The sequence below is a fragment of the Antennarius striatus genome, chromosome 18, assembly GCF_040054535.1.
Source record: "Antennarius striatus isolate MH-2024 chromosome 18, ASM4005453v1, whole genome shotgun sequence".
Classification (NCBI taxonomy): Eukaryota; Metazoa; Chordata; class Actinopteri; order Lophiiformes; family Antennariidae; genus Antennarius; species Antennarius striatus.
In genome coordinates, this window is record NC_090793.1 from 15,470,490 (window position 1) to 15,497,480 (window position 26,991).

The 26,991-nt window shown below is 41.8% G+C and overlaps 2 protein-coding genes across 5 annotated transcripts in view; both read right to left on the reverse strand.

Moving 5' to 3' along the window:
• Nucleotides 1–686: 686 nt before the first annotated feature.
• On the reverse strand, nt 687–13,133 carry twsg1a (twisted gastrulation BMP signaling modulator 1a). The gene is made up of 5 exons (XM_068341674.1): nt 12,314–13,133; nt 11,136–11,294; nt 5,300–5,399; nt 1,700–1,960; nt 687–1,120 (listed from the first exon to the last, which is right to left on the reverse strand). The coding sequence occupies exons 2-5, from the start codon at nt 11,259–11,261 to the stop codon at nt 939–941; spliced, it is 669 nt and encodes a 222-aa protein (XP_068197775.1). The 5' UTR covers nt 11,262–11,294; nt 12,314–13,133; the 3' UTR covers nt 687–938.
• Nucleotides 13,134–14,129: 996 nt separating this feature from the next.
• The window catches only part of ankrd12 (ankyrin repeat domain 12), a 33,337-nt gene continuing 20,475 nt past the window's right edge, over nt 14,130–26,991 (reverse strand). For 3 of the 4 annotated variants that reach the window (XM_068340185.1, XM_068340189.1, XM_068340187.1), the window contains 10 exons: nt 26,394–26,465; nt 25,889–26,026; nt 24,656–24,859; nt 23,473–23,615; nt 23,038–23,185; nt 17,801–22,203; nt 17,293–17,391; nt 16,925–17,068; nt 16,747–16,842; nt 14,130–15,389 (listed from right to left, as the gene is read on the reverse strand). In XM_068340185.1, coding sequence (XP_068196286.1) covers nt 15,204–15,389; nt 16,747–16,842; nt 16,925–17,068; nt 17,293–17,391; nt 17,801–22,203; nt 23,038–23,185; nt 23,473–23,615; nt 24,656–24,859; nt 25,889–26,026; nt 26,394–26,465 — 5,633 coding nt within the window. In that variant the 3' untranslated portion in view covers nt 14,130–15,203. The remainder of the gene's footprint in view (nt 15,390–16,746; nt 16,843–16,924; nt 17,069–17,292; nt 17,392–17,800; nt 22,204–23,037; nt 23,186–23,472; nt 23,616–24,655; nt 24,860–25,888; nt 26,027–26,393; nt 26,466–26,991) is intronic. The other variant, XM_068340188.1, reaches the window with a different exon arrangement.

Consider the following 26,991-nt stretch of genomic DNA (forward strand, 5'->3'; position numbering starts at 1 on the left):
AACAGTCAAAATAATTAACAACAGGTCTGCTGCTACACAAGCCTGTGTATTCTGTGTTGAATGACACTTATCTCTCAACTAGACTCGGTGAAACCATTTCTATTCAGAAACCAACACACCTCAGAAAATTCCTGGTCATTCTCGCTGAATCATTTTTTGGCAATTTCTACTCCAAACCCACAGCTGCAGGGGCAAAATTAGGTCATGATACAATATTATAAAAGAAGATAAACAAGGTCTCATTGTGCGTCTGGTTCATTTGTCTGTGCAACCTGCTGATGCATGCCAGTTGGGATCAGAGTCAGTGCTAGCACACCCTGCTGCATTACAATGACCATTTGTATGAGGCGATGAGAGATTGGCATCAGTCGATGTTCTCTTCCCTCTGTTTGCAAGGGATTGGCAGTGAGCACTGGAACACCTGTGGACCAGAATGGTATAATAACAACTTTGTTTCCTATGGAAATGATGTGTTTCCTGACTTGGGCAACATTAGGCTAAGATTAGAAAATGAGACAGGCAAGTGGCAGGACAAACATTTACTCTCTGCTCATTTGATGTGCTTTTTATGTATATTTTAAAGAAAATATACTTAGGGAAGAAAATGTATTTTAAAACACATTCATAGTCCACGTCACCAAACTTTTCTTTATTTGGAATGCAACTGGAATTTAGCAGACCATAACTGTAAAAATACATTATTCATATACACCTTTAGCAAAAAAAAAAAAAAAAAACAGTATTGAAAATATATCTAAAAAATATACAGTGAAAAAATAACAGCAGAATAAAAACAAATTTGCAGGGGGAGGAGGAGGGAGGGGTGTAGGAAATATTTTACAAGGTAACTGAGGAATGCCAACACGTAACAGTCATAGTTTCCTCTGCCTTCAGTCCTCTGGTACGATCCAGACGTTTGGTACCAATGTGTGCACACTTCAGAAGAGACAGTTCATGCACTTCACAGCCTTGCTGCCATAATCCACACACTCCGGTCCAATGCACTGGCAGCAGGCGTTGTGAAACCAGCGGTACTTGGATCCTCCCATTGACTCACAGTACTGTTTACACTGATGGATGGACAGGCAGTCATCAAAGTAGACCACAGTGCACATGTTTTCTAGAATAAATATAAACAGGAAACAGAAAGGGAAATGAGTCACAGGTAAACAAATAAAATATGAGCATTTTAAAACGATTACCTTTAACCCTCAACCTCTTACTTTTACTGCTGGCATACCTTTTATTTGCTAAAACTGAGTACAACCATATGTTTTGAAGAGCTTAATGATTTAACTGCTTGCCTTTGGGGGAAAACTGGTATGACTATGACTTCATGGGTAAAAGTAGAGGCTTAAAGCTCGACAGCTAGAGGAAAAACGATGGCAGCAAGCAACAGTTCTAACAGTCAAGCAATTTCCTAAACTCAAGGCTTAAACTCAACTACACACACACACACACACACACACACACACACACACACAGAGATTTTTCTCCCAACAAATCTGATGAAAATCCATCACGTAGTTCTTGAGTTCTCCTACCAACGAACAAACAAACCAATACTTGTGCAACCTTTCTCATCCTTAGCACGGGCAAAAATGCTTCATTTTCATGTGCCAGCTTTCATGTAATATGTTAAATAATAATCTACAATGTATATATATTTAAAAAACATTTTAAGAAGCGGAAGTGTTACCTTGGTTGTCATAGCTGGCATGGATGCTGTTGCCAGGAATAGAGACATTCTGGTGCTGGTCGTCCAGGGACTCCAGGAAGGACACCAGGTTCTCGTGATGGGACAGCTCCTCTGCAACTGGGAAGGACACCACCATCATGTTGATCGGCGCGTCGCCTTCCGTCAGGGCACGGAACAGCGAGGGGATCGGACGGTGCAACTCCTCCACGGTGCTCTTTGACGTGGCTGGAGAGTCGCTGTAGTTCTTGGGGTTACACATCCCTAACGGAAAAAGATAAAAAAAAAACCCACATTTTTAAAAACTACAAAAATTGCTCATCTCAATTTAAACACCAAGACATTTTGGGAGGTTTATTTCCACTGGTTTTGGGATACAGCAGTGGAGTCTTGTATTTTTTTCATAATCTTGCGTATTTTTAGCAGCAAGGGAGGGGAGTTCCACAAACTCACCACTAGACACCACTAAACGGAGATTTAAATAGTTTTCCGCAGGATTTCAACACATGGATAGCTTCATACGACCACATGGCTGTCATGAGTATCTCACCTCAATTAGGATCATTTTAAACATTTCATTTAATTTCCAAATACAGTAGTAATCACTTGACCAAATCCCCATATCCCCTGATATGATCTTCATAACCATTTAAATGAGGCAAAGTGAATTATATCTAATAGGTAAATCAAATAATGGCGAACTCAGGTTTACAGAGGAATTGGATTACAAAAGCCACGCTAAACGCTGAGCCAGCGCAGCTGTTTTAGATAAAGCGTACACACGGGCCCTCCCTCCTCTTCTTTAACATAAAAAGTGTGTTCTCCCCACCCCTCCTGCACCGAGCTGCCCTAACCACTCACAGATACACACTTCAAAGTAGCCAACATTTGGCACAGATAACATGTTTAGAGTGGAAACTTACTTAAAGCAGTCAAACAGTTAGGACTGCAAAAGAAAAATCAAAACATGGAACTGCACTTGCTTAAAGCTATATGCTAACCTCAATGTGATGTACAGGGGGAAAAAAAGAGGAATCTGAGATGAAAACATCACTGAAACATCTGTGCACGAGGAACAGCAGCGGCGAGTTCACCGCTCTGTCAGATACTTGTGTTTGTCATCCACATGAAAGAGCGTTAATAAAGTCTCCTTGTCAGCACCTGCAGTAATATCTGTCTGTCACAGCTGATCTGAGAACCTGCAGGTAGAACCCAAATGGAAGGTAAGACACACAAAAGACTACAAAGAGACACAACACATAATTTTAAGGAAATGCTAAATAACCAGATAGAGAAAAACCTGGATAAAAAAAAAAAGGACATTCATGACTGACAAAAAAAAAAAAGAATCAACCACATGAAGACACAGAAAGACAACAAAATAAAAACAAAAGCATGACATGCACAACATCACCAAACAACATGCAAATAAACCTCCCCAAAAAGACCACAGCAACACAAAACAACATGTAAAGCAGCTTGTAGTCTCTTTCACGCAGCCCGGAGGAGGGATTGCTGCACCTTCGTCGGGCCTCACTTTTCACACAAATATTGCACAACAGCTCCGCAAAAGAACATCCTTCTTCATCACATTGTTATTTGCTTTTAATGAACAAAACAAGGTCAGAGCAGAAAAAAAACAAACTCCAGTCCTGCCTTGTACAGAAGGGGGCTACCATCCTGTATGGAGGGGGTACACCTCTGAGGCAGAAGTCGAGCCACAGCTATTGGACCGTCGCTGTACAAAAAGAGCCCACATGTCCCACTTCTATGCAGCTGGGGTCACAGATCTGAACCCATCTGTGTCTTATTGTCTCAGAACTTTTAAATTCATCACTACGTTTTAAATTCCACTACAAAGCTGCTCTGACTCAAGTACGCCCGACCCTCCCATTACACATCAAATCTGGTTGTTTGGGGGAGCCACACACCACCAGCACCTCAGTCTGACGGGAAAAGGTCAGATTCATCCGAGCGGGTCGACTTCTTCCTCCTTTCATCTGGTGGAAACCTGGAGACGTCTGCCGCCCATGTGGAGGCATTCACGTAACAATACGCCTTTAATTTCCTCCGCTGTGATGAACAAGGCCGCTCTCGGCGCCGCTCTGCATTAACCCCCACTATGTCACGTTTTCAGAAGCACCTTCCACGTCTGGCTTCACTCACCTGACACTCATCCTGTATAAGAGACCCAACACTCTGAACAAACTGGTTCCCTTTTAAGCCCACATGCTTCTCGGCTGTCAAAGGCGTTACAGTCACAGTCTTGTCTTTCACACACAGGAAGGGCTCTTAGCGAGGCGACACGGAGACACGACGCAGGCGTCCACGTATGAAGTCACCAGTGTCACAAGTCCTTCAGCTATAACCGCACAATCAATAAGAGGCTTGATTTTCAATTCTATTTTCATTTCTCATTATTTACTCCTTTCACATTATGTGCAACTAAACCAGATTGGTTCTATTGCATATACAAGGCTATGTCTACATTATATAAGGTGCATCATGATTACATTATTGATATATTAAATACGTTCAGTTTTTATTTATACATTCATTCATTGGACTTTATAGTACCTCACATTTAACATGTAAGAGACGTATAGCCATTCATCTGCTGTAGCAGTTCGCAGGAGCGGGAGTCTATCCAAGCTGACTGAGGGCGTGAGGCAGGGGAGACTCTGGGCAAGACGCCAGTGCACTGGCGTCTGGCACTACCTTATGGGTGATAAATTCTACATCCCATGATGGTCAACATCTCACTGCCATGAATATATCAAAGATGATACTATAGTCTTATTACAAGTGATTGTGAAATTGGTAATGTAATAAACTTCCTTTCTAAGTACAATATTTTCTGCACTATTATGCGCACCTTCAATGAATGACCTATTCTAAAACATTTTTATATATAAGGCGCACTGGATTATAAGGCTCACTGTTGGTTTTTGAGAAAATATGTATTAGTTAGTTTCTTCACATTAATCATTAGCGTTAACATATTATTGTTGACAGTACTGGTGAACAACTGTACCATACTGGTGAAGGTTAAAAAAAAAAGCATTAAAAAAATACACGTATATTCAAAACTTAACGTGTAGTGTATTAAAACTTGTCCTGACTTTCGGATTTAATTTTCTGACTTAATAAAAGATGTCAAAAGCACAACAACCAATCACCCGGACCACCACAGCGCACATGTGGATCCTTCTCCCACAGCTCATCCTAAAAGTTTAAACCTCATTTCGGAGACAATTAGCCTCCATCTGACCACAGCAGTTGGTGGAAACGAGAAGCAGGAACCTCCACATGGCGAAGTCTTAAAAGTGGGATGAAATGAGGAAAATCTTAAGTCAGAATTAATTAAAGTAACTTCAAATTCTCCTTCCCTCCTGTGGTTTCATTCTAAATTAAGCCTTACAAACATTTGAAAGCGGCGGTCCAACACAAACCTGACAAACTCCCGTGTACTCAGCTGAACTCCATCGCTGCCGACGAACGGATCTGTTCTGCAGATGTTCAGTTTCTCAAAGCTCAGAGTAACTAACCTGCGGTGGGCTTTAACGTACAGCACACGGCTAATAAAGGACATGCTACACTCACCCACGCAGTCGCAGCACTCTTCCCAAAGGTTACCCAGGCACAGCATGCACTCTTTGCAGCAGGAACAGTTCCCGTCTGTCGGACGACACTGGCACAGCTCCTGCAGGAAAACACACGCAAAGACATAAAGAACCGAAGCACAAAACAGAAACGAACGATTGGCCACAAATCATCCATGAAATATTACGTAACTGACTCATGATAAGAATGAACTGCAATCGTGTTTCACTCAATATGATCCAAAATAGTTCTGGTTAAGGAATAGAAAGAGCTTCCCGCAGAAAACAGGATATTTCAATTCAACTTTGATCAAAACTACAATAAGAATATTCACAGGAAGGTCGTCAGTGTAACCTGTGTGATAGTGTAGGTCATATCAAAGTTAAAAGCCAGACAGCAGACAGACACAAATAGTCGTCTCATTAAGACATCAGCGGATAATAAAGCAACACAAGCCATTACAAGACAGTTTGTCTACATGTGGAAGCATGTGATGAGGAATAAACCTCTGCTGGCTTTTAGAGCAGGTTGAGACACATTGAATATCCTAAAATTCAAATCACCTCGAGAGGTCTGACTGAGGCTCAGCGGACAGACAGACAGACAGACAGACAGCAGGGGGACACAATAAAATACATAAATACGAATTATACTTAATTATAATATAGTGTTTTATGTAAATGTTGCATTATTATAGGACAAAGCCAAATGACATTCAGCCAATGAAGCAGATATTAAGGTATTAAAGGTATTAAATCAAGATTGCTGGAGACACATTCAGTGTAATATTCACAGTCTGTAGCAGGAAAGAGATTATACCTAATCAATCAGACAATATCTCAATTTTGTCAATAAATAAAGTCACATTAACTACACATTATGTACTTTTCATGTTTGAGATTTTTTCCATCCAAGTCTTGCTGGTTGCAAAGTCACTGGCGCTACTATGTCCGAGCTAAGAGCTGAAAATTATCCCCATCATTCACTCATTCATTCACCAATAATTCACCAATAAATAAATCAATTAATCAGCCACACTGGTTTATCAGAGCACCTCACAAAATTATCTCCAGCTAAACCGATCAGATGCTCAATAGACCCTAATAAATGAAAAAAACTTCTGATAAATATTTAAGACATTGAACGTGAAGTACTTTTACTTTCATTCATTTCATGTAATGTTTGATCAATAAACCTTTTTTTAAATTTTGATTATTTGACTTTTAATTCTTCTTTTTCCCCATACTTTTTATACTAGTAAAATATTTCTGCCTGTGCTCCACAGCGAACGAAAAGCTCGGTGTATCACATTTCAGAGAAATCTTTTGAGAGCTAAGTTTCCTTTGAATCTGTTTTCTCTACCTCTGACGCCAAGAACATTAAATTAGGAAGTCGAATAAAACAGATATTCCAGATATGTGTACGGAAGACTGGCCACATGCTGTCTTGTTTACCTTTTATTGCTTCTGGATATTACCAGGTTAAATACGGAGGGCATCCAGTTTCACGTCAAACGGCCACATGCAAGTGCAGACTCAGTCAGAAAGTTTGGTGGAAAGTTCTCCGGGGGGAAGAAACATGAGCAGTCCGACAATCAAACCAATCAAAGTCAACAACCCCAAGGTCATGTGCACCGAGCAATAACAGTAGGTAACTACAGACTTCCTGGTTGTGTTTGAGCCTCAGCCATTGGCCCAGTTTTCACTCAGACTCTCACTTTGATGAAAAATAGGTGCATCGATAAAAAACTGGTTTTAGCTCAGACATATTGACCGTAATACAACGTGAGCATGTTGGCGCAGGAAGCAATAACAACAACAACAACAACAACAACAACAACAACAGGTGTGAGACCAAAGCAAGTAAAATAAAACCATCATTTCTACTGTGAGTCACACAAGAAAGGGGAGTTAACAAGACTGTAAACGGAGGGAAATTTGATCCATATTTGTCTTTCACATGTGATTTTTGTTTTTTTTCTTTCATTTTTTGAAATATCTTCATGGAGTTTCTTCCAGCATCCAAAAACATCAGAACCCAGAACTCCTCTGTGAAAGGAATGAAAAGAGGGTGAGCCCGTCAGGAGGTGCTTTTTCTCCCCTCACTGTTCTCTCCTGACGCGGAACAGGGAGCACATTCCTCTAAGTCAAGGTCACCACAATGAGGAGGGAGGCGAGGGTGGTAGGGGTGGGGGGGGCAAACACCTGGAGAACAGAACATGGCTGCTGCCCCCCTCTCTCTCTCTCCCCAAAACAACCCACTTTCTTCCTCCTTTCCTTTCTCCTTTGACTTTTTTTCTCTGCTTACCCCCCCCCCCTTTCTGTCCTCATCATGTTACTCCTTTCTCTTCCCTTTTACTTTCATTCATGTTCTTGTTTTATACTCCTTCTCCTCCTCGATATCTTTATAGAGGCCCTCCAGTGACTCCCCCAGAAAGAGACGGCCAAACCTCGCAAAGTTCACTTCATCACCGGAAAAACCTCCGATCACGTCTGATCCCAGGAATCATTATGAGTCTGAGACGTAGAACTCTAAAAAAAAACAAAAAACTAAAATAGACATCCCAGAGTACAAAATCAGTTCATGTTTCACTAATTTTAAGCATTTTTTGTTCATTGATTTATTTCCTCTCTTGAGTTATGTTCTCAACCCCATTGGCTTGTCTGAAGGATTGAATCTACACGATGAATATACTGTATATAAAACCTGGAACATTGGGGCACAGCCAACGATCAATATAGTATTTTTTCCTTAGCATTACTTAGCCAACACGTTTTCCTGAGAATGTGATTTTCTTACTTCATAGTCAATTAGCTTCTGATCTCTGCCAAATGTTCAGCGCTTTCATGTCTGTTGATTTGTGTATTTGTTTGTCTGTTAGCAGGTTGTGCAAAAAAACACCAAACTGTTCTGATGATTTAAAAGAAAATTACCGTAATTTGCTCAAATAAATCCAATCTGGTCATTATGCAAGAATTGTGACACAAATACTGACGTGGAAATAATGAAAACGGCCACAAGAAACTTCATTCAAAGCCAGTCACTGAAAAGCATCGAATAATGTAGTTATCCAGAGGCAGAACTTTATGGCATTTTATATCTCCATCCACCTGTATTGTTGCTGTCTGCCTTCAAACAATCAGTTTTATAATGAATTTAAAATACTAAAATCACAATAGCCTTCTTTCAGAAAAATGGACACTATTCTGTTTCTAGACTCTCAAATGTGACAATTTATCGCATTTCTTTGTCTTAAAAGACAGTAAAATTAATAATCACTCAACCCTCGGTACAACTAGCGGATAAATGAGGACTGGAAGTTGAAATCCTACGTCCCAACATGACGTCTGTCAGAAACCGCAGGAGTCAGTTTAACATCAGTCAATCAAACGTCAGTCAGACAAACATCAGTCAGTCAAACGGGCTGCAGGGAGAACGTGAGCATGAGCCTCCTCGTCCTGCTGCTGCTTTGAGATCTGCCGCCACGCCCTGCCAAACAGCCCAGTCTGGAAGGAGCTGCGGCTTTTGATTCCCTACCAACTCTATATTTCACTCAACCGGCCTCCCCCCACAGACACGCACACCTCCTCCTGACCTGAGCCTCCCCTCCCCTCCTCCTCTTCCTCCTATGTTCTCCCACCCTCTGGGCTTTTGGGTAATTCAGACAAACGACTTGATTTGGCAGCAGAGCGTAAAAAGCGAGCGTTGGACCGCAGATCCCACTAATCACCAGCAACACGTAGTTCCTGCAGGAGGGCTGGAGGCAGGAAGGTCTCTCCTTCGCGACACCATCGCTCTCGCCTCTGACAGCGAGCGAGTTGGTGTTGGCAGTGTCTCAGGGGGTAGAGCTTTGTTGAGCAATGATTCATCGGCCTGAATAAGCCAACTGGAAGCAAAGAAGAACAAGCAGAGCCACAGTATTCTGTTGATCTCAAAGATTTACAGGGAACGAAAGCAAAGGGGGGAGAAGGTAGAAGACCAAACAATCTGCAAACAGAGGCTTTATTTCTCAAAAAGCCCTGAAGTGTTCTAAGAAATCCATTCAAATATGGGAATTAGCCTCACAAATTTAAATACATAAAAGTAACAGGAAACAAGAACCAACGCAGTCACAGACTGCAACATCCTGCGACACCCCTGAATTCTAAATTTTACCCTGACCTACTTGCATAGGTCAAAGATCAAAGCTAGTGCTCTGACCTACTTTCATAGATCAAAGCTTGTGCTTTGATCATCAATTAATAAAATAACAGACAAATCAATCAATTTGTAAGTAGAGTCTTGGAGAAACAGGTGCCCCATAAAACCAGCAACATTGAGGTCTGTCAAACATCCCATTTGGAGTGTGTTGTGTTTTTAACGGTGAACCAAAGTTCGACATACAGTAATAAATACATCGTCTTGGTGAACTCTTAAAGCTACAAGAAAATCTGACAGAAGTCTTGTTAACTATGGGACGCCACCCCGCTGCCCCCACCCCCACCTTTTACCCTTCAGACGTGAGGGGAAAAAGTGACACAAAGAAAGCGATGCCATAAAGTCAACAAATGGGTTATAATGAAAACAGAAAAGGTAGAGCCGTAAAAGGAAAGCTCACATTCAAGTGGAATAAAGGGAGAATCTGAAGTGTCTCAGGTCGACAGGTGAGCATGAAGCTGGACATTTACTTCACATCTCTGCTCAGTCCTGGAAAAAGCCTTCACTTGGCTTATCGTTGGAATGCATCGACATTCTTCCAAACAGATTCCATCTTTGTTCTCCTTGCCAGATCTCCATCAGGACCTGGGCAGATTTCAACTTGAATTTGGCCACTGCTGGATATTCTAACAAAACTGACTTCCTTAAAGACCAACAACAAACGAAAGATATTTTCCTTTTTGGAATGCTACCATTCTGCACGGAGTCCATCAGACTGGATTAATGCTTCTTTAAAATTGTACGAAAATAAGCCCTGATGGCTCTGTTTCTGCTGTTAAGTCGAGCTCAGCTCCAGACAGCATTCAGCTTGTGTTCTAGTCAGAGGAGTGTGTTTACACAAAACAGCTGTAACACTAAAGGGTGAAAGCAGGACCTTGGCTCCAGCTGCACAGAAATTTCACAGTTTAATCACCAGAAAAGCTTAGTTTAGATCAGTGTTCATAAGACCAGCAATAATAAAGGGGTCTCAGTGGGATAAAGCTCGTGTGTGTGCACACTTTAAATATCCAATAGCAACACAAAAACAAGAACCAATGCAGTCACAGACTGAAACATCCCACGACACCCCTGGATTCAACATTTTACCCTGACATACTTGCATAGGTTAACATCAAAGCTGGCACTCTGACCTACTTTCATAGATCAAAGCACTAGCTTTGATCTATGGTCTTACTCACACTGGCCTTCTCCCTCGTCTTTCTATCTTATCCGGTTCCTGAGTGTACAAAAGTTGAAATTTGAACTTGACCTAGTTTTCTCAAGGTGAAGGTCATCATCTAAATTTTATCCCCTTTGCTGCCCGAGTCATGTGCTTTTTGTTTCATGTTTCTATCTGCAACGGTTGCGAAAATATTTGGTGGACTGACGGACGGACGGACGGACGGACGGAGGAACACACAAACGCTGTCAATTACATTACATCACCGACTTGAATTGGGATATAATGATGTTGGCCTCTTGGCGTCTAACAAACAGAACTACAAAGAACATTTTCAGAGTCTGCAAATCCATATTAAGCCACTTCCAGTAATGTGGATTAATGCAGATATGACTGCATTTTTAGGGGACCAGGATTATACAACATTCAGCATCTACCACTTTCTCGAAGCGTCTTTCGAGAAACACTGATGTCCGTTACCTGGATGAGACATTTGCTGACATCGCTGGCGCAGAGGGCTTTGTTGCAGCCGGAGGTCAGGGACAGCCCTGATAGGAGGAAGAGGAGAGCGACGACAGGGGGGAGGATCGTCTGACCGGGCCTCATCCTGACGGCTCACCAGCACAGCACTGGAAACACCTACATCAACACAATACACGGGACAGGACCTCAGAGCCCGGGGAGGGTGAGGGTGAGGACAAATAAACAAAACTTCATCCCAAACATTCCCAAAGAGGGAAAGACGAGTTGCAGTTGTTTTCTAGTCAGGTAAAGAAAAAAAAAGACCCAGAGAGAAGAGATGAATTTCTGAAGCTTTTAAACATACCTTATACGACTGATGGCTAACATTTGGTTAAGTAGACAAAAAAGAATAATTTGTCAGACATAACAGTAATAAAACAAACTATTTTTATCTCCTTGGGATATCTTGTAACCACGTTGGAGATCACATTTCATAAAAAGAAGGAGATATTTGAACAACTGTGGTGGTTTGAGTGGAGCCCTAAGAGAATTTTTTTTTTTTTTTTTAACCTAGCAACGGCCCTGGTCCTAGTTTGTTTTTGCAAAACCTCAAATGAAGAAAAAAAAGGGATCTGAACTAAAAATAAATTTAACAATCCACAGCATTACTCAAAAATGTGACTGATTTTGGGCCTGATTTGCACTTTTTTGATGAACATGATTGCAGGAACTGATTTCTTTTTTCTTTGTATTTTTCTTTGTATTAAAATGTGCAAAAACGACGAAAAGGAGAAGGTTTTAAAACAGTGAAACGTACACTTTCGGCACTGGAGCAGAAACTGACATGAAGCGAAGCATTTCATTCAAAGCTTCACTCACGTTGTTGTGGAATAAGAACCCACATCTGGCAACATCAGCTTCCTTCACCTAGTTTTTTGTTGGGTTTTTTTCTCCAAGGTTAACGCTTTATCACGTCGTCTAGTCTACATTTACACCTCAGCACTCTGGTGCACATTGTTCCGTTTCACATGTCGGGACAGAAAACATGTGAGGAACATTAGCTCCCTGAGCGCTGAACGTGTTTCTTCACCTCTTTTACGCTCATCCGGAACACCTAAACTTTCTTTTACGCGTAGCGCCAAGAGAACCGAGGACAGAAATCAACGAATCGGTGATAATTAGAATCTCAGACTCACCTCGACGCTATTAACGAGCTCGCAGCTTTTCTTTTTCAGAAGCAGTGTGGCTGTTTTCTCTTTGAACTTCTCCAGGATGGAGTTGTGCCGCCTCTCAAGTGTCCACTGTGTCCAGAGGGCGTCAGTCTCTCCGCAGCAGAACGCGACAGGCAGTCGGCCGCCTTAAAGGCGCACACTCCATTTTCTAGCCGATGTTTCTGCAGGCAAACGCCGGGCCTAAGGTCACCAGCACCGGTCTTCTGTCTTCACGAAAGGACAAGAATCAACGATCCACCTCACTGCTTCATAATCGAGGCGCCATTCGTAACTGAGCCTCGCTGGGGTCGTGTGCGTAAAAGTCCGGCGCGTAAAAACCTCGGTTTGTGTGCTTTTTTTTTTTTGTTTGTTTGCTTTTTTTTTTTTTTTTTTTTTGCCAAATACTTCGGTTGGATGTCCTCGACGGCTTTGTTTATCTGCCTTTTCACAAGCAAACTTTTCTTTGCACGCCACCCCCCATTTCCATTAAACAATCCTTTGTCCGCGATCTTATCAGCGCCCTTGTAAGTGCGCTCATTAGGTGAGAAAAGGTTGAGGAGCTGTGAAGTGGAGCAGACCTCCCGCTGAGAAGCGTCCCTCCGCTCACTAAGAAGCGGCTCAAGAGCTGCTCGGATGGTGATCCTTATCTCCACGGGTGTTTCCACTGTTTCCTTAAGACTTCAGCAAAAAAAACAAAAAAAACTGCAACAGGCCTCACTTTCAACCTCGAGGGAGGAAGGTCAAAGTGGACCCACTGACACTCTTTCAATCAGTCAAATCGATTTAAATAACAAAAACAAGAGGTTTTTCTTTTCAGGAAAAGACAACTAAGACGAGGGGGAAAAAAATAAGTTAAAACCTTTATTGCGATTTAAAAAAAAAAAAAAAGCCAGTAAACTGGAGTCCTGTGGGTTAAAATGGGCTGGTTCGCCTTAAAGACAAGTGACTCAGTCTGTAATGACAAATAAAGCAGAAAAATACCGCAAAGTACAAGTTAAAAAAGTTACATGTTTGAATGTCAAAACCTCCAGTGCTTGTCTTACTAAAATCAGTAACCTTTTTTCCACACAGGATTTTTAATTTATAACGATGTCTTTGTGGGCAAACAGGTCAGACACAAATCAGCATCGTGCGTGGAATCTGATATGCTGTATATACAGTGTATATGTTAGTTTCTGGAGTTGTTTTGATGTACAATGAATTTATAGGTTTATTATATTCATAATTGATAGTGATTGGGTTCAAAAGGACCAGCAAAACATGTATGAAATTATTAATTCAGCTAAAATAGTTTGAAAACGTTTTCCCTCCATGAATATTATACAATGCATCATGGGAATAATTTAAATTATATATCATATTATACAATGCATCTTGGGAATAATTTAAATTATATATCATCAGCACCATAAATATTTGTCACTTAATTTGCATATAATAGAGACCTGTTACATCAGTCACATTTGATGCGTTGTCTATTGTCACCTCTGATGCAAAGTTGTGTGCAGCGACACCTGCTGGCTGAAAACACTCATGATGAAAAATGTGATCCGAGCTACAGTAGATCAGACTGAAGAAAGTCCAGACAGCTGTTTCCTGCAATTATTTTAAAAACAACCCCACATCTGTGGAACAAGTGAGCTTTCTATTCGGTTCTTGAAAAAAAAAACATTTTCACAAATCAATATCATTTGATAGATCTGATTTGATTAATAACTGAGTTGACAGCCCTACCCAATGCGCAATGCCTGTTTTTTTGTTAATTTCTTGTGCAGCATTGATGACACCCGCAGAATTGTTTAATTTCACAACAAATAAAATTTATTCAATTATATATTACAAATATGTACAAGTCATGTAACAAGTAAATATTAAAATAGACATTTTTAGAACTATCGTTCAAAAGGCATTATGTTGAAAAAATAGGTTTTATTGTGATCTCACATTGAAACTGTAAAAGTAAGTTGTTTTTCCTTGGAAGCCACAACAGACTTTAATGTGCGCGAGACACAATGGACAACACATGAGTGAGGCTGCAAAAAAGACAGAACACAATGTCAAAAAAAAAAAAAAAAAGAGCTGGAACACTTCAGTAAACCTCACAATTAAGTCCACAGTACAGCTTTTTAGGAAAAAAGTACAAACAACGCAATGCATGCATAGCATTTAATTGCCAAAGTCAAAGAACACCAGCTGTGGCGTGGAACTCCAGATGAGGAAGGAAGAAACGGTAAAAACAAAAAACAAAAACACAACAGAAGCCAACACATGCTTAAGATTTTAAGCCAACAACAAGAAGAACATCACGAACGAGGAGGACACTCGATATAAAAACCAACTTTGGTCCATTAAAACATGAGACAAAACGAGTTTACAATCAAAATATCTATTTGTTTTTTTACAAGTTTAAAACAATAATTACATGACTATTTACAAATGCACAATTGTTTATGTATAAAATAAGTTAAAAAATTAAGAGCACAGTCTGTACACAATGTATGAACACTCACTTTGAGAACAATTGAAATCTTTCCGTTGTGTGACCCTGCTTGTTGAGGAGCCATAGCAGGTGGCCGTCGCCCAACATGTCGCTTCTCGCTTTTGCTCCCCGAACTGCCCCCGACCCAGCTTTTGGTCTCTGCTCTTCCGAAATCCTGAACCCCCTTTTTCTGTTTAAGGAACAGTCTTTCCGCATGACAGGTGTGACATTCTGCTCTTACAGAGATCAGGAGCTTAGTTGTCTCGTGTTTAAGTGCTCTTTCATATTACCGTCACATTCTAAGTGCTTCACATTTCCTTTTCCTCCATTGTGTGGGCTGTTTGTCGCATCTGCAGTGCGGCTGCTTCTGGGGCAAAGCGGCGTCTGTTCCGAGGTTCATATCGGGGTGAGGTCGAAGTCGTCGTTGACCTCCACCAGCGGGATGTAGAACTCGGGGATCTCAAAGATACTGGTGGACTTGTACGTGGCCGGGTCCAGCTCCTGGAGTTTGAGCTGCCACTCCAGACGCTGCACAGCGTTCAGGGCCGCCGCCTCGTGCTGCTGCCTCATTAGAAGGCAGGTCTGCAGGAAAACAGCATGGGATTATTGTTTAATCCATCCAGATGTTTTCATTTAGGTTATTCTCACAAAGACAAAGAAAAGCACAAAGACTTACTTCAAAACCAGTCAGTTAGACCAGACATTTTAAAATTGTGATCAGGTTTTTCCATTGTTCAGTGGTTGTGTGGGGAAGTTTATCTCCTGGATATGAAATTATCATCTTCATGTAGCAATACACACTTTTTTGAAGCTACTTTAGTGTTGAATGTGGTGCACCCGCTGAACGAGCTCCACTATGTGTTAACATTCAGCTTACAGCTGAAGTAGTAGTTGCACAAACATTTTATCTCAACAGAGGAATCCACAAGTCTCTTCTACAGATGCAGTAAACAAAATAAAAATGAAATCAGTTTAGCTTTTCTACCCAATATTTCTAATAATAAATTAAAACCAGGGCCACAAATTTGATTGTGTGTGCTGTTCCCAGAAGAAACAGCTGGCTGCTACTTGACTAGTGTGGAATGGAGAAAACAATACTCATCTAGCACCAATCACATAACTTCATTATAACCACGCAAGTCATGGATTATTGCATTAGCAGGAAGGATCTTGGTTGCGGACTAAAAACACAAAAGGAACTGTAAAATAATTAGCAAGCATAAGGAGAGTTCAATGTTGGGGTCAAGTTGAAATATTCTTGTAATGCAAAAATCTGAAAACAAGTGTCTAATATTTTGAAGTTTGTTTTGCCCAGTTTGAAAGCAACTTCTCTGAAAATGATGTCAGAGCTGAGTGTCAGGAATATCTGTTAAACTTCCTGCTTTATTTTCACATAAACAACATGAAAACCTACAGCAACAAAAAACAATGGGCTGTCTATGTTTGCTGGTGCTGCAGACTGTCGAGTGTACTAGGGTTCAGTGTTGATTTTCTGCATCACTACTGTGATGTTAGTCTGTTCAGTTCATTTTGAGTTCAATAGCATCTATTGGCCCACTACGCAGACTTCAGCATTTTTAGTATGCGTACAGGGATTATTTTTGGAGCTAAAGTGTTCCTGTTCTGTCATTAGAATATATCAACAATTATCAGCTCAAGTTGAATTAGAACAAAATCGATAAGTCAAGGAAAGAGGTTCAATGGAAAGATGTTTTTCTTTGCTAGTATGTGTTTTTGTAGATTATTAGTAAATATTACAGATAGTTTTAGGCTGAAAAACACAAGTATTTTGCCTTATTCTGTGCAGATTGTAAATTTGCAATGGTCAAAATAACACAATTTATTGTTTAAATCAGAACAAATACATTACTTTGTGTTGAGTTCACGTCATAAATCAAACATGATGGATAGATGGGCAGAAAAAATTCAGACATCTTACCTTTAGTTTATCAAACTTGTCATCGACGTCTTGTAACCAGGACATAAACTGTCTGGCGTTGAATCGGTCTCTCACTGATGTTTTGCCATCGTCATTCTGCGGACAAGAAGCAACAAGTTTTAACAACAGACCAAAACCACTGCGGTGTAAACCCTGACCTTTTCTGTAAGCCATTTACCTGGATGTCTTGGGGCATGTTGTAGACTTCAGCATCCAACAAAACTGTACAGGCACTGAAAGGAAGCGTCTGATTGGCTAGTGTTCGAGCTGCCCGGTAATGGACTCGTAGAACTTCTTGTTCATTTGAAACAATCAGCTTTTCCTGATGGAAAGAAGCAAAATGAATCTAATTAATACTGCGAATCCAAACTTACATTCGGTGTTCATGATCTTAAGCTGATATGTTTTAAGTATTTAGGAAATATATAAAGCGTATAAAGCAGCTTCATGAAGCTTTGTAAAGAATAAAAGTGGCATCAGAATGTCTGGAGGTAATCACCCCCGACCCCCCAAACAAATCCACGTCTAAGAAGCAAGCGCACATACCCTCTCAATGCTGTGTTGCAGTCTTAATTTCATACGAACAACCTCCTGTTGTTTAAACATCTCTTTCAGTTGCTCAGGTAACGATGGTGGAGGTGTTATCTGTTCAAAAGATGGAGAGGAAGACGTTTCAAAACATTTTCTCAGCACAGCACTTCATATTCATTGAGCACCACACAGATGTTTCAGACTAGAAAAAAGATGTCTTGAGCACACTTTGTTTATTCTAGTTCCAACTTCAGTTCTGGCAAATTTATCCAAATTTAAACATTGATGCATTTTTGACATATTTAAAGAGAATAGTTCAGAAACGTGTTGTATACAGTAAAAGTAATTGCCACCATCTAAAAATTCAAGTCAGTGTCACATTAACCTTGATCGGATTCAATCTTATCAGTTTTTTAACCATTTTAATTTTTACCAAATAATTAATTTTCTTAAAGAGGAATATCAAAATTTATGTTGGTATCCTATAAAACGATCACACGAACAGATATGAAAAGCAACTTACTGTTGGTATGCAGAGCTTGCTGAGTGGGTTCCCATCTAAGAGATAGGATCCATTAAAGGTGACGTATTCATCATAATACTGTGGCGGTTGGGGCGTGACGCTGCACAACACTTTGCGTTTCTCCTCGATCTTCTTCCGGATATGCAAGAATTCATAATAAGGGTTGGCCCTCTCTGTCTGGTAGGGCTGAATCTCCTCCAGCTTGACAGAATCCACGATAGCAGCCAAAGACTGCTGGCCTCGCTCCTTCTCCTGTTGGCTCATGGGGCACGACTGTGAGATCGACATTTTAGGCATCTTTCTCTTGCGTGGGTGAGGCACGTGGATGTCCATGTCCTCGTCTGCAGAACGAAGTTTGACCTTGGCCCCTGAAGAATCTGAATCCCGGTCGCCGGACTGTGGAGAGCAGCTCCCAGAGGTGCTGCCGCTGGAGTTGGTCGGACCTGCTGATTGGACGGTGCTCTGACTCTGCTCTTCACTGGATGAAGACGATTCTGACTTGTCGTCGGCAGGGGTCACGTCCATCGGCTCTGACGTGGCCTCGTCTTTGGACTCACTGGAGCCCTCTGTGGTCAGACCACCTTCAACTGATGAACCCTCCGTTGTATCAGAAACCACAGCGCTAGAGCTCTCAGAGCTTTGCAGGACATCAGTCATTTCTTCCACTTTGTGTTCAGGGCTCTCACTACGGGACGATGCTTGGGGCAAACTGTCCTTTTGCTCTATCTGAGCATCGACACATGAACCTGCAGTGTCAGCGAGATGTCTTAATTTCTTACAGTCTTGGTCACTCACATCTATATCCCCTTGAGAACTTTCACCCTCTAACCTCATGGTGCCAAAGCACAGCAGTGACTCCCCTGCAGCGGAGCTGGGAACGTGCGAACTGGTGGATGGGACAGGACTTCCTAAACCGTCTGCTCCGAAGCTTTCTGAAACGGTTTCCATCGTCTCTGGTTCTGCTCCATCAGCGATCCCCATAGCTTTGTCTTTAAAGTCAGAAATATCTGTGCCACTCAATTCTGTCTGTGGCAAGTTCTCAGTTTCTGGAACTGTGACTGCTTCTATTAGTTGTGAGGCTTGTGTGTTCGTAAATGCTGACAGCTCAGCTGACAGACAAACTGTATGTATCGATGGTTGATCAGAATCCTTGTTGCATTCTGCTGGTGCGTTCTTTGTAAGACAATGGAAATCCCTTGAAACAGGATGATCTGAGGAGGAAAGAATTTTCTGCTCTGCTGACCCCGTCTGACAGCCAGTCATTTCTGGGACTGCGAGAGTTTTACTCTCAGAGTCTTGACTTAAAATTTGTGGTGGGCCGCCTTCTCGTCCCATGAGTGAATCAGAAATTGAACTCGGACACTGCTGACTGGTCAAGGTCTCCGTTTCCGCTGTGCCTTCTCTTGTTTTCAGCTCCTCAGTGGGCTGGCTATATTTTGCCACGTTTTCAACTGCTTTGCTTTCAGTCGATGAGTTGGCATCCTCATCCAGAATAGCCTTGAGGTACGGTAAATCGTGTCTGCCAGACAACGGCGTCCGATTACTTTGCGAGCCGTCGGGAGCGCTATTGCAATCTTTGTCGTGGGCGGACGGCGATCTCGTGGCTTGAATGACGAGGGAAGACTGGAGGAATGCAGGCTGAGAGTCTGAAGCTTCCAAGTTCATGTCGGAGTCGTATTCAACGTGTCTGGGCGTTAATGATGTCGCCTGACATGAATCCTCAGAACTTGCCACAGAAACCAAAGACACAGATCTGGACATGAGGCTGCAGCGCTCGCTTTCCGGTCTTGGTGATCTGGTGAGACAATTCTCCACCACAGACATGACTTTGGCACTGATGGTGGGCAAACTCTTTCCATCCAGCGACATCGCTCTGGATCCACTGCCGTCTTTCGGAGGCCTCTCTCTGCCGTGTGCGTCGGAGGCTTCGGAGCTCTTTGAGCGCATGAGGTCTTTGTTTAGACATTGTTCCGTCTTTGTTCTGTCTTTAAGCTTAGATTTCCCAGCATCCGTCAGAGGCCGCTGTTTGAGCCGTTCTCGCTCTTTTTGTTTGATTTTTTCGAGGTGTTTCCGATGCCACTGCTCAATTTCCTGGTCTTTAAGACTGAGCATGCGCTCGAAGCTCGTCTGCATCAAGTCGTCATTCACAAGCCTTTTCTCTTTGGGCTTGGTGTCTCGTGTTGCTGGTAAGACTTTTGATTTGGCCCTGTCTCCATCTGTCTCACTCGATTTGGCCTTATTGATTCTGGCCTGTTGGGAGCGGTCTCTGTGCCGCTCCTTATCTTTGTCCTTGTGTTTATCGGAGTCTCTGTCTCGTTCTCTCCGGTCTCGATCCTTCTCCGGCGCTCTAACAATTTCATCTTTTGATTTTGTCGATAAAAACTTGCCGCTGTCAGACAGATAGCTCTTCTTCTCTTCTAAAAGTAACTTCAGATTGGAGGAAGTTCCATCTCTTACTTTATCTCTCTTTTTCCTGTCACAGTCCTTTTCCTTCGAACGGTCAAATTTACTATGATCTGCGGTCTTCTCTGGAGGTTTTGCTTTCTTGTCAGAATTTGCGCGTTCCTTTTCTTTGTGATCCCCAACATTGTGATCCCTGTCTGGCTTCTCCCTATCAGAACGTTTCTCAAACTTATCTTTACTTTTTCTGCTGTCCTCTTGCTTTTTCGTGGAGGATAAAGATTTCAGCTTTTCGTTGTCTTTAAAGTTTTTATCTCCGGGTAAGAGACATGAAATTGATCCCGTTCTTTCTTTTTCCTTCCAGCGATCCACTGAATTCTGTAGCTCAGCTTTGTCATTGTGATCCGTTTTAATCCTTTTCTCCTTGTCAGGATGCTTTTTCTCCATTTTGTCCGAGTCCTTCTCCTTTCCTGAGAGCTTCTTTTCAGTTTTCTCACGTGAGCCTTTTTCAGAGGGCTCCAGCTGTTCTTGATCAGCTGTGACTCCACTTATGAGTTTCTCTTCCGTCTCTTCTTTCAAGCTGTTGCTCTGTAGCGTCTCCTCAGGAATTCGCCCTGCGCCGTAGCAGTCCACCCTCTCATCACGCTCGCAAAGCTTTGAATCCTTTACCTTTTCCTCTTTACCAGCAGCGTCCTTCCGTTCTTTTCTCATTACCTTGTCTTTTTCACGCTCCTCTCTCAGCCTCTTCTCCTTGCCGATCGATTGTTTTTCTTTTGCGTTTCTCTCATCTTTGATAGGCGACGAATCTGAGGCCTTTTGAAGCGAGCTGTTGTCTTCACCTTCCTTTTTCACCGGCAGAGCTTCATCGGTCTCATCACTTTTGAAAAAATTCTCTTTCCAGAACTCTCTGTCGAACTCCAAATTCCTGTGACTATCTTTCCTGGCCTCCTTCTGCCTGTGGCGGCCCCGCTCCGCCTCATATTCTCTCCTGTGTTTGTCTTTCTCCTTGTGTTTAAGTTTATGCTTTTTCACTACTTTACCATCCAAGTCACTGTTTCGTAAGGCGCCTTCGGTGCTGTCGATACTGATTCCTATGCTGCCATCCTTGTGAGGACTGGAATGAACATCGTCACCATCTACGCTGGGGTCTTTCTGATGATGTTTACTTTTTTCTTTGTGTTTATACCCTTTGGCACTGGAGCTTTCAGTGCCGTAGTCTGTGTCTGTGTAGTGGTTGTACTTGACACCATCAACTGGACATGAGCTGTCATTGATGGAAATACACAGTTTAGCATTTTCCTGTTTGAGCGGTGTTTGTTTATCCGTTAGGCTGTGGTTCAGCTTTGGAGACTTAATGGATGATAAATGAAAGAGATGGACCGATGAATCATCTTTAGGACTGAATGACATCTTAAAGGAATCTTCCTCACGACCCTTTTCTGTGCTCTCTGCCACTGTTGCAAGAGAGAGAACCAAAGTTTTGCTGTTTTCTTTCCCATCCTCTTGGTTTTCCTTGTTTTTATTCTGGCTTTTGCTCTTCCTCTTTAGTTTGCCCTTGTCCTTTTGCTCAGAACTGTCCTTTTTAGACCTTGGGTCTGTTTTGACACTCTCAGAACTCTGGGAGCAGGTGGGAGAATTCCTTTTCTCCGAGAGGCTCTCAATTTCATCACTGGAGGTATCGGAGCTACAATGGACACGAGACGTCTTTTGCCTTTTCAGCTTTGAGGCGGAATCCCCTTTGCAGCTCTGCTTCCCTGCCACATGATTCCGATCTCTGTCCTCCCTTTCTCGCTGCCGTAGTTCCCGCCGGAGGATGTGTCTGTCATTCAGGGCTTTACTGAGATCCTCCTCTTCTTCCTCATCCTTGAACTCATACTCATCCAAACCAGTCCCGGATGACGATGCTTTTGTTACTGGTTTACCATCTGAGTCCTTTTCGTTATCGGAGTCTTCCATGTTGTCATCAACACTGGATGGGTTTACAGATGGTGGGTCTTCAGATTCTGCAGAACAGAGGGGATCGATGTTTAAAAGTCACAATGTCAATGACACACTATACTTTCCAAAAAAAAAAGAAGCAGCCAAGTGATTGTTTAGGTTCTGATAGGACATCATTATTACATTTTAAAGGCACTAAATCAGGCCAGCAAACCTTCGGAATATATTTTGAGTAGCACAACAGTCTGAACCTGTGCCATGCTGGTTATTCTCCGATCCATTCAAACAGTCGTTTTTCTTTTTCTTCTTCACTCGTCTGAGGTCAGCTCAGTGTTTGATATTATTGATATTATGATATTGTTATTAAAGTGTTTTATTTTAGCTGAACAGCCTGCCATTTTTGTAGGTCTTTATAGGTTTTCCCCTTTTATCAACTTCTTAATCAAACAATGCTCTTATTCTGAACAATGTCTTAAACAACCCATTTTACTGTGTTTTTCAAGGACAAATGCGCAGCCAGCACATACAGCGTAAGTTGCCTTGGTCTTTAAATAAGGGCCATCTGTTTAACACCCATTTTTTTCACCTAATCAATGATTTCACTAACTGAACTCAGCACTGCTATTTTTTTAACACACTTTTTTCAGTTTATGACTCACAGAATCAGCAGCATTGACGTCATCCGGTTGGTTTTCAATACCTTTACTACACCTTGTAAAAACTTACTTGAAGGTGTAGAAGTTGAAATTCTGACAAAAACAGTGATTCATTGCTAGCGATGTGGGACTGCTATTATTTTGAATACAACTGTACATCAAGCTATGATAAACTGTTATACGCTTATATTGAGCATGATAACAAAAAATTGTTGAGATAACCCCATAGCATTCTCTGCATACCTGACGAACTATCATCTTGGTCTGACAGAGGCACCTCTGCCTTTAACAGCTGTTCCAGCTCCTGAGAGTCGGCTACATCCACGGGGCGCTCACCACGCTTGTTCGCCTGGAAGGCGTTACCGCCGTGTCGAAGCAGCAGTTTCACAATCTGAGTAAACAGAAGAATTGCAATTATGAATCCAATCACAGTGACACCGTTAAAAAATAGAAAAAGTGAAAATCAATACAGCCTACTTGAAGTTACTGTCCTTTATAGAAACTGAAAAAGTTTTCCCAATAAGTCGGTAAGATGTTCCTACTGTGACGTATGAAAATACTTACCCTATTAGTTCATGGTTAGGGGACAAAAGTAATTACCATTATATGTATACTGTAAATATTTGAATATAGTAAATCCGCATAATGTTTTCTGATACATATGTTCAAAGTTCTTACATCTTTATGGCCACTGCTTGAGGCATCATGGAGCGGCGTGTCATCATCCAGACCTTGTGTGTTGACCTCAGCACCTGCTGCTATTAAGACCTTGGCCACATCATAATAGCCAAGATTACAGGCTTCATGAAGAGGAGTCCAACCTGGTGAATATAGACACCATCACCATCCGTTCATGAAATGACACAAGCAAAAACACTGTGTATACACACATGGTCGTAACAAACTGAACAGGACTGAATAGCGTGGTTATCCCTCTGGTTGAATGCTTTATGGATTCAAAGAGACTTCAGCCTATTGGCCAGTGGTTCCCTGAGTTTAAGACCTAGACTGTCTACACCTTAACCTTAACCCCAAATGTCATTTCACTATTTTAATTTTTTTGTTGTTGTTGCTCTTGTTTTTTTGGGTGGCAACTTTGCTGCATATAAAAAAAGTAAAAGCACATATAGAGTATCATGCAAATATGACACAGTAACTGATAAAAACTTTATAAGGAAGACGTTTAGTTTCTTATTACATATTTAACCCATAGTATACACACAGTGCAGTACGAAAAAAGTGTGGCCAAAGAGCATGTTGCTCTAAGTTGTAAACTGGGCAAATCAAACTTGAGCACAACGCCTCACCTGAGATTAATGACGGGAATGTGTTTGACAGTCCTCACATAATACTGCAATGTGGGAAAGTATTAGAGACTGTTTCAGTCTATAATTGCTCTCTCTATACAAGCTGGCCCTGTATTGGTCTTCGTACGAGTGAGAGATGATAATTAAGTCTCACATGAGAGTTGCTGCAAATAGCATCAATGTCTCACAAGTATAATTTGCCAATTTATAAAACTCTGTTGGCAATATTACCCAAAATCTGGCAGCGTCTTCAGACTGAACTTAATTTTCCTCGCCTCATTAATGGATATTTCAGGGAGGTGCTCTCCTTCAGACATAGGTAGGTGGCATTATTTAGTTGGAGAAAATCCTATTATCTCCATCATTTCTTTTGGAGGAGAAGCAGGGACAAAGTTTAATATATTTGATTATTTCCCACAATGTCTCATACACTTTAATTTCTCTGTGTCCATCAATCACATTACAAAAGCACCTTTCAGTCATCCTTGTTCTATTAATCTTTCATAAAAAGAAGATGAATGATGATAAGTAACCATCCCCCCAAGGCATCATACCTGCAAAGTCTTTGACGTTGACATCAGCTCCGAGGCTTATAAGCTCTTTGACTTGCTTGGCGTCTCCTCGGATGGCAGCCATGTGAAGGGGAGTCTCCCCTCGCTCGTTCCTCTTATTGACCTTGTCCTTCTGTCGAGACGAGGCGCTGCTGGGAACTTTCTTCTGAGCGGGGGTCGTTTGAGAGGGATGACTGGGGGTGGAGTCTGGATCAAGGCAGGCAAAGAGAAAAGTTTTTAATTAATGTTAAAACCGCTGTCAGTCACGGGTCGAGATAATTACTGCATTAGTGTGTAAAACAGTGGATTGGAACCCACTGGTGAAACTGGTTTAAGTGGGAACGTGACTGTATGCACGAATGTTTCAGTTGTTATTTTTTTTATTTAATTATTTCCTGCCGAGTTTAGAGAAGATCAACGCAAAACTGCAAATCTGTGCAGTAAACCAGCTGCTATCCTACCGTAAAAAAAGGAAACAAAGCATTATGCTAAAGTAGCTCTGTGTAAAACAGTTCAAAACATTAGAGTAAGCCACCACAGTATCGCTGGTTTTCACGGAAACTTGTGCTTGTGTTTGAGTCATATGTACTAATAAGCATCGGATCCTGATGACTCAAGAGTTCTTTTCTTACCAAAATTCTGTCTTCTTGTATTCTTTGCATAAACAGAGCAGCTTTCCTTGCAATTGAGCAATGTCGTTGAGCTAGACAACTGTATTTTCTCAAACAACTCTGAAATATTTGAAAAAAAATTAAACTATAAAGCAGGGATTGTCTAATCCTCCATGTCTGAGGCATTGTTCATCAGATCTATTGTATGCCGTGTGGATGTATGGGTGATTCAGACAAGACTAAACAACCACAGCAAGCTGTTGTGTGCAGAAGAGTTTGATTAACTACACCGTAACATCTCATCAGACCAATGCAGCAGGGTCATGACTGGCTTGAATGGTGCAAAGGCACATAATGCACTACAGTTAAACTGTCTAAATGAGAAAAACTGCAGCTGAAAAACAATCACACACAGCACAAAAAGTAGACTAGATAATATATAAGCAGATATGCATGACTGACAGAAAATCAACCAATAGGAGGCTGTAAACTTACTCCTTCCACTTCAGCCAAGTCTCAATGGTGAAGTTTCTGTCTAGAGTTGAACCAATCCATCTATAAATTCCTCTCTTTTTTTTACTTGATTATAATTAAATAAAACCCCTGGTGAGGGAAGCACACATACCTGGACTGTTGGCAGTCATCTGCATCAGGAGAGCCATCTGCTTCCGCTCCGACAGAGGATACCCAAACAAGAGGTTTGCTTGTGACTTCTTTCCCCCAGCCTCTTTTTTCACCTTCTTCTTGTCTGGTCCATCTTTGTCTACAACACAATAATTATAAGAGTTTAGAGAATAGCCCACTTCCTTTTTTGCTGCAATTTCATCATTGCTGTGATGTCATTATCCTCCTTCTCTTGTATCTGCACAAAAAACCAGATGACAAGCATAAGGTTTAAAAAAAAAAGGGGGGGGGGGGTGGCACTTTCTTAAGCCAGCTAAGTGCAGACGGTATTCATCAGACTCCCCGACCACCAAGTGTTCCATCAGACAGACATGCATGAGTCGGGGCAGATGCATGGTGCTAACACACACTCATGCATGTGTGTTTACAGCAGCAGAGTGGAGCAGAGAATAACGTGACTTTTTTTAAAGGACACGGGGGCTAACGGATCGGGCTGCAGTGATTACCTGCGTATGTCCTGCAGGGAGGCACTAATCTCTCTCCCCAGGTCTCACTCGACTGGCCTGGGTCTGAGTCATCTACAGTGCAAAGCAGAGAGGATGGGGAGGAGATGGGGGTGGAGGGGTGGGGAAAGCACTGCGTTAAGGCTCACTCTCTCTTACCCTCCTTGTCTCACATGTACTAAGATACAGACAGGAACAAAGGCAGACTTGTACTACACGGACAAGTTTTGAGTCATGGCAACACAGGAGACAGGAGAGAAGATCCAATCTGAGGCAGTCAGAGAAGTCATTACGTCTCTTATTCCAACAGCTGCTCCACACAGGAGCTGAGAAGCATGAGTTCAAGCTTAGCTCTGCTCATCTGTGCATCATAAATTATACAGAGTAAAAAACTGATGGTTCTCATCTGTTAGAAAGACATGGGACCACACAATGAAAATCATTATATTGGGCTTAGCTCTACAGAGGAGATGAAAGCAAACCTATGAGACCCCAAGCAGCCTGTAAAATGCATTACTGTATTTTACTTTACTGTAATTATAAATTCAAGATAAAATAACCAGCTTTTAGTCTGAGAATCTGACAAACATATAGTTAAAGT